Genomic DNA, 7,778 nt, shown 5'->3' with positions numbered 1-7,778 from the left:
TGTGTGTGTGTGTGTTTGTGTGTCACCATACCTGTGACTTACCACTTCCTGTGGGGTTGTTGACCCTTTACTCGTCCAAGGAAGTTTTTCCATAATGGCCTTATTTCACGTATGTAATGAACACACTAATGTTATGACAGTTGACAAGCTTCTTCAAGTTTCATTAATTTTATGTAAAACCAAAATGCACCAAATATGACTAGAAAGCAACTGGAATGCGTGCATACTAGAAAAAGAACCAACACCTACAGTATTTGTCATGCGACACGCAAGAGTGTTTGAAGTGTTGTCCGGCAAAATAGAATAGGAAGAGATTTTTATATGCAATTTTGACACAAATACATATTAATAAATTACATGTTGATGTTTGAAAGTCTCTAGGTTTTGACATAAATGCAGATATGAATGTAATGCTTTAATCAAATCAGTAGGCTATATATTTATGTTAACCCATTTCTGAATGGGTTTGAATCTGTTGGCCCGAGATAGCCCTTTACGTCACCTAGCAACAGCAGCGCAGCGTCAGACACGTTTGTGGTGAAATCCAAGCCGCTGACACGCAACAGAAACGCCACGCTCTCGCGACGCAGCCAGTGTGTAGCCGGCCTAAAGGAGTTATTATTGGAACTCTACAGAAACGTTGTTAGGGGTGAATGCCAAACGCCTCTGATTGGTGGAGGAAAGGGTGGACGACTTGTAAATAAGACTCTCTGTAAACAACTTTCAGTTGACTCTGCAGAATTAACTCAGATCTTTAATGAAAGATCTTATTGTTCCATCTCATTGCATATCATGCAAATTGTTGCTCATATGTATGTATTAGTACTGTTGGATGTTATGGATCACTCTGAGAATGTTGTCAGACGCAAAGTATGTCAAGTCACAGAAATAGCAACTCATTTAGAAATGATTTTTAAGTTTTAAAGAGGGTTTTGAGGCTGGAATCTTGTGGTTTGCAAAACACCAGGGCAGTGATTTGCACGGAACAATGCAGTATTCCAATTAAAGCCTGGGCTACAGAAAGAACTGCTCCCTCCTCAGTGTGATGGTTCGAAACTTGGCCATGTCACAGTTCCATTGCTTGAAAAATAGCAGGATGGTTTTGAAGTCCCCACAGCGGAGGAACGTCCTAAACCTCCTTGATGTTTTGAAGAAAGATGGAAAACGACACCCAGTTCTCAAATGTAAACGGAAATGCTGTGGCGCATCCATCTTCAATTTGTGGCTGTAAAACGGCTGAACGTTCAGGATGTTTAAAAAAAAAAAGCTTTTCTCACTTGATGTGCATAAGACAAAGAGCGTTGAAAGCTTCCTGCCTCTGTCAGACTCGTTTCTGTGTCACATGGCCCGTGCTTAGTTGATACTCTCATCCACAATAACTTACACTGAGCGCAGAATAAACCGAACTTTCTACATCACCAAATCTACCAAAGTGACAAACAGCTCATAGCAAATACAAAAAAGGTCGGAGATCACGGCATGGTAGAAAATAGCCGTTGTGCAGAATAATCATAAAGAGTAGGAGAAAAGTGCGGAACAAAAGTAAGAAGTGAGCACACACACAGACGCACACACAAAAACACATTCATTTTAACACATTGCAGTCAGGTGTCCCTCCTGGCGCTGTCTGTCTCCTTCTCCCTAACATTTACAACAATTCACACTTGGATGTCAGTAAGCACCACTGTGTTCTTGGGTCTAGTGTTTTATGTGCACGTGTTTGCGAATGTGTCTGTGTGTGTTTTTGTGTGTAACATAACGTGGTGTCTGACAGCCTCACTCCCTGACAAGGTGTCAGACACCTCTTCATAAAAATGTGTGAAAGCTTGTCTCCTCCTAAAATCACACACAAACACATGCACACTGTTGCTACTAGGTAGATTTTACTATAATGAGTCAATGCTCTATAATAAACCTGTGCGCACCTCACTGTGTAGCTGACAGGAGAGATGCGCAGCACTCTGACTGCTCAGTATAACCCTACAGGCAGGTACTAACCTTTCCTCAAGTTATCCTGCCAGTGGTTTGCGAAGTGATGTCTTCAGGATGCTGAACAGTAGATATCTACAAACAAGGATCTGTTTTCATAGGTTTTGGGTCAGTGACTCTTAATTTCCTTTTGTAACTCCAACACATTGGACTTTAAATGTAACATGACCAACGGGTAAAGTGCTGACTTTCAGTTGTTATACAGACACACTATACCGTTTTTTATACAACAAATTCTATTGTCCTCCCCAATTTTATGGGACCAAAGTGAATCCAACATTTGTTTCTTAAAATGTGCTTTCAAACCCGTTCTCACTCCTGAGTTTTTAAATTCTGACTCTTGGTCAGTGTCTCTTAGTGTCAGATACCAACGCATAAATCGACCTTTAGCAACTATATTGAATGCGACGCTGTAAGATGACGTAGTATTAAGAGTTCAACGGAAGCGAGTAGAATGAAAGATTGAAAATCTGCGTAAGGGGCATGCTGGAGTGGTGGATGAGTCAAATCACCCAGGAGACCGTTTTTGTCCAACGTGTCACTGAAATGTAAATTTTTTTAAACCCACCAATGATTGTAATACTAAGTGGTTTTACCCTGCAAGTTGAACAATTGACACCAAATCATCAAATATCAGATTACTTTGGAATTCTTAAAGGGTTAAAGGAGACTTTTTGCATCTGTAACTAATGCCAAAGGCCCCCTGAGTCCCTTTGTCACGGGTTGGGAGTGAGACCGTGGTGTGCCTTTAGCTCATTTTGAGTGTTGTTTGTAGGTTGGCCATCGGTGCATTGGAGTCTCCTACCACATGGACCAAATCACTGTCAGTGACAGTAAAGCAGGCCATCTTGAGATTGAAACATCTGAATAAATCACATGCTCCCGACATATTATTAGTAATAGTTCTAACTTCAGTCACTACCTGATCTGATTGTGTTTCAGTGCTGAAGATGACTGCATTACAGGTCATGAACAGGAAGGGTACCAAATGGGTGTTGGAGGGAGACACATATATTATATACATATAAGTTGAAAAAAATATATTTGCCAAACATTGCTACACACATGCTAAACATTTGCCAATTTTGGTACTTTTATCACAAAATGAACAATTCTGTAAACTGTGCCGCCCCACTATATAGTGCTATTTTGAACAGCATCACATTAAAGCTCAAAGTTGACACTTAAATCTCAAAGTCATTGTTTTATTCCCAGTCTAATGTGCTTGATTAAAGAGCTGTAACAACAGAACAAAAGGGGTCACCGTTCAAAGTGCTTACAACGTGCACTGAGCCGCCCTAAAATGGAAATCAGAGCACCTAGACATCATGTGAAAGTTTTCCCCTGACAGGAGACAGTTGGTCCATTGACATTGAATTAGTAATTGACTTTGGGAGCTAATAGACTTTTTGTTTGAGGTAGTCCATCCAAATGAGTGTGATTTGATGGTAGGGTTCCCAGCAGTGCGTTAGGAAATGTGCCCACAGCCCAAGAAAATCACCATGGCTGCATTTTAGTCTCAGCATTTGTTGCATTATTCACCGTCTACAAGATTTGTCTCTACATGACATCATTACAGCTTGTCTGTCTCCTGTGCGACAAATCACAACTGAGCGGCTCATTATTACAGCAATACCTGCAAGTCAAAACTCACAGCTAAATTAAGACATGGTCTTCAAAAAGCTGATTATGAACCCAGCAGAGGCTCTGATAATTATCTCGCTGCTTCATCAGGGAATGACATTAAGCACACGACAATTATCCACAACATTTTCATGTAATCAAATGACTGATGAACACAGCAACAGCTAAACTAAAAGTGTGTTCACGATAAAAGAGAAGTGCAATATTAAGTGTCACATTAAATATCAGTTTTTCCAGCTACATTTCTGATAACCACCAGTCTTTGTTTGATGAAAATCTTTGTTCAACTTTTTTCAGAAAGTAGCCTGATCTATCTAAAGGAGACTTTGGCTTTCAGAATAGGAGACATATAATGGAACAACCTATCATACTTAATTATTGAGAACATCCTTCATGATAAAAACAATTCTGGAGCGAGCAGCAGGTTTCATTCTGTCTCATAGGGAAAATCACAAAATTAGATTTTCAGCAACTTAATATTTCTGATGAGTAGGTTCCCTGGTCAGTTTTTTCTTCCAAACTAAGAAACAGAATTAAGTGATGAAACCTCCACTGGTCAGATTTACTTTCACACTCTCCTTTCATTTTGAACTCAGCTCAATATTTTGCTTCCACATGCACACTCCTTTTTATCAGAAGTAATACGTTAATGGATGTTGTTCACTGGAGGATGATGACTGTGTACACAATTTCTCTGATATGTCCATAGTGGAAATATATTATATATGGGTATACTTTGCTGTATTTTATGTTTATTTTTCATTTAAATTTTTTTTTATTTAACCTTTATTTACCCAGGTCAGCCAATTGAGAACATACTCTCATTTGCAATGACATCATGGCCAAGAGAAGGCATAAAATGTGCGAGAAAAAATAGTTACACATCAAATACACAAAAATTAAGATAGAAGTACAAAATACATCAAATAGCCTATGAAAAATACGGATTAAATTCAAATACTGAATGAATTACAGAATCTCCACATCTTTCATGATGTGTTTAAGGGCTGCACCAGAGGTTGGTTTCATTGCATTTCTAAATCATTGTTGTACGTTGTTATTAAAGTGGAGCATTGTAATGGGAGCAAATCATTAACACTTTTAGTCCAAGATTCTAGTAAAGTTACCTATGAATGTGTTTGTGTTGAGATTTTTCACAGCTTCCACTGGCACTTTGTACCACTGAGTTAGATTTGGCAGGAAGTCTACTTTACACTACAAAGGGAAATTGTTATTATGTTGTTATCACACATAAAAATGGTAATTTTACTTCAAACTTTATAGTAGTTTTATAAGTGCAGTTGTTGCTAAGGCTTAAGTTGCATTCAATACAGACCTACAGCTTAAATATACGGTTACACTTAACTCAAAGGTAACTACATAAGAGTGACATGACATTGTCATGAACGTGTCAACATTATGAACAAGTCATGAACGTCTACGACATCACACTTCTTTCACTAAGTGTCATTCAGTCTTGTCATGACAAGTTATGGTTAGGATTATGGTTAGGGTTCATGTGTCATGACTGTGTCATACCATTGTCATGTGTTCATGACAATGTCATGTCACTCTTATGTAGATACCTCCAAGTAAAGTGTTAACAGATATACTCTTTTATGTTGAATTGTATTCAACATATGTTGCCATGAGCCAATGTTGTGTGTGCTCTCTGTCTCTGCAGTGCCTGGCTCAGTGCCGATGGAGTCTCTGCAGAATACGCCCTATGAAGAGAAGATCTTCATGCAATGGAAAGCTCCAAACGAGACCAACGGGGCCATCACACTGTACGAGGTCAGTCAAAGACCTCTCACAATGATCACACTCAGTGGCAACTTCCCAAGGTTCAGGTACAGGTCATTGGTTTAAACCATACTGGAAAGCAAACTGTGACCATGTGGAACTAAGATAAAGTGAGTGACATTTAATTAGGTACACCTGTGCAATTTCTTAAAAGTCCCATCTTGTAAAAAGTGAGATTCCCATGTCTTTTTTATTATAAGCAGGTCGATGTGCAGTATACATGCTTTGAAAGCATCAAAAAATACAAAGTCTGTGCCTTAAAACAAGCCATCAGTACTTCTGTATATATATACTATATGCAGGTAGAAAGTGCCTCTACCGTGGTGTTACAGTCATTACCCGAGTCTGGGGGTCCTCCCCCTGGACCTTTTGTGGGTAAAGGACTTCAATTCCTAAAATCTAATTTTTTAGGCACCAATTTATGGTAAACACGTCTATATATTTTTGTGGCAAGGAAATAACAAAATTCTGGTGGCAGGTAACAATTTAAAAACACAATATAATGGAATATTCTCATATTCAGTAGTCCAGTAGGGGGGTTTCACATATGGGACATGGGCCGTATAAGACAACACTTGACCCCAACGCCCGGTTGTTTAATTAGCATGGACAGGGTTTATGGTAACTGGTTTGTCCCCAATGAGCACGCTTTAGTCCCAAGTTGAAAAATGTAGTATTGACGGACATAGGCTACTGCTTTTACTGCTAAATTGTTACAACATAATCATGTTATGGATACAAAACGTTGTGAAGTGTAAGGTTTTCTACATTCTGGTGATCAAAACTGATCAGTGATTTTGAATACAGCCTACAGTGTAGTGGACCACCACAGTTCATGCATACCTGTGAACCGCGGATTAATACCAGTTTAACCTACATGGTGTAAAACTGAACAGTACATGAATGGGGCACAGCAGGGTTGTCATGTGTTCTCCTACAGGCCTACTCTTTGTATCAGGCATTAAAACCAACTGTACCAAAACACAGAATTAGACTAGGCCTACTATTTAATGCAACAAGACTGATACTGATGCCGTCAGACAACCATGCTGACAGACAGCAGCCGGAACTCCGCACCCGTCAGCAGGCTTTGCACCGCGCAGCCGCTCCCCCAGAGCAGCATGATCACCGGGAGGGTCCGGTACAGGCAGCCGCTCCCCCAGAGAAGCATGATCCCCGGGAGGGTCCGGTACAGGCAGTCGGCCCCCCAGAGCAGCATGATCACCAGGAGGGTCCGGTACAGGCAGCAGCTCCCCCAGAGCAGCATGACCACCGGGAGGGTCCGGTACAGACAGTCGGCCCTCCAGAGCAGCATGACCACCGGGAGGGTCCGGTACAGACAGCCGGTCCCTCAGAGCAGCATGACCACCGGGAGGGTCCGGTACAGACAGTCGGCCCCCCAGAGCAGCAGGATCACCAGGAGGGTCCGGTACAAGCAGTCGGCCCTCCAGAGCAGCATGATCTCCGGGAGGGTCCGGTACAGGCAGCCGGTCCCCCAGAGCAGCATGATCACCGGGAGGGTCCGGTACAAGCAGTTGGCCCCCCAGAGCAGCATGATCTCCGGGAGGGTCCGGTACAGGCAGCGGGTCCCCCAGAGCAGCATGATCACCGGGAGGGTCCGGTACAAGCAGTTGGCCCCCCAGAGCAGCATGATCTCCGGGAGGGTCCGGTACAGGCAGCCGGTCCCCCAGAGCAGCATGATCTCCGGGAGGGTCCGGTACAGCCTGAACTGGTCTTGATTTTGACTGAACGTCCCAATTTGAGTAACCTCTGATTGGGTCAGCCGACTCATCCCGGGACCAGGCCGGCCGTTGCCTAATGCTTAATATTGGGCAAGCAATAAAAATGGCCTGCAAAGACAATTTATTTATATATTTTAAAAGAATCTGGGCGCCCCTCCCCCTAGAATTGCCAGATGGCCAATCTGATCTGTGCTGATCTCTAAGTAAAACTGAAAACATATGTAAAAAACAAAAACAAAAAAACAATAGCTCTATAAAAAAAATTTCCGCAATAATTAACACTCACTTCCTAGTAGGTGCTCATATCAAATTTTATGTGATCCTATCTATTTCTGGATATAACACATATTTGTTACCATTATGACCTGCCAGCGGTGTGCAAAAACAGGTACAAAAACTTGTTTTTAAAATTGGAATTCAAAAAAAAAATATTTGCACCAATTAAGAACTGACTTTTAATTCTTGTGGAAGGAAATAACCCAAGTAGGGCTTGAAAAATGTAGAAAAGTGGAAAACAGACTTATCCCTTGACAGTCCTTGAGACAATGTTTGAGAGTGAGAGATAGATTACAATTGTGACTGTGTGTGTGTGTGTGTGTG

At 41.4% G+C, this 7,778-nt stretch overlaps 1 protein-coding gene and 1 long non-coding RNA gene across 16 annotated transcripts in view; one reads left to right on the top strand and one right to left on the bottom strand.

Moving 5' to 3' along the window:
* Positions 1-7,778, top strand: part of ptprt (protein tyrosine phosphatase receptor type T) — a 385,704-nt gene that overhangs the window by 182,231 nt on the left and 195,695 nt on the right. For all 15 annotated transcript variants that reach the window (XR_004331615.1, XM_032513298.1, XM_032513297.1 and 12 more), the window contains one exon: positions 5,318-5,427. Coding sequence is in view for 14 of the 15 variants with exons in the window: in XM_032513298.1 (XP_032369189.1) it covers positions 5,318-5,427 (110 nt within the window). In the remaining variant the exon portion in view is untranslated. The remainder of the gene's footprint in view (positions 1-5,317; positions 5,428-7,778) is intronic.
* The window catches only part of LOC116687717 (uncharacterized), a 113,842-nt gene that overhangs the window by 8,221 nt on the left and 97,843 nt on the right, over positions 1-7,778 (bottom strand). The window lies entirely within an intron of this gene.

The sequence above is a fragment of the Etheostoma spectabile genome, chromosome 4 (genome assembly GCF_008692095.1).
Source record: "Etheostoma spectabile isolate EspeVRDwgs_2016 chromosome 4, UIUC_Espe_1.0, whole genome shotgun sequence".
In the NCBI taxonomy this organism is placed as follows: Eukaryota; Metazoa; Chordata; class Actinopteri; order Perciformes; family Percidae; genus Etheostoma; species Etheostoma spectabile.
This window is presented reverse-complemented; position numbering and strand designations above follow the sequence as displayed.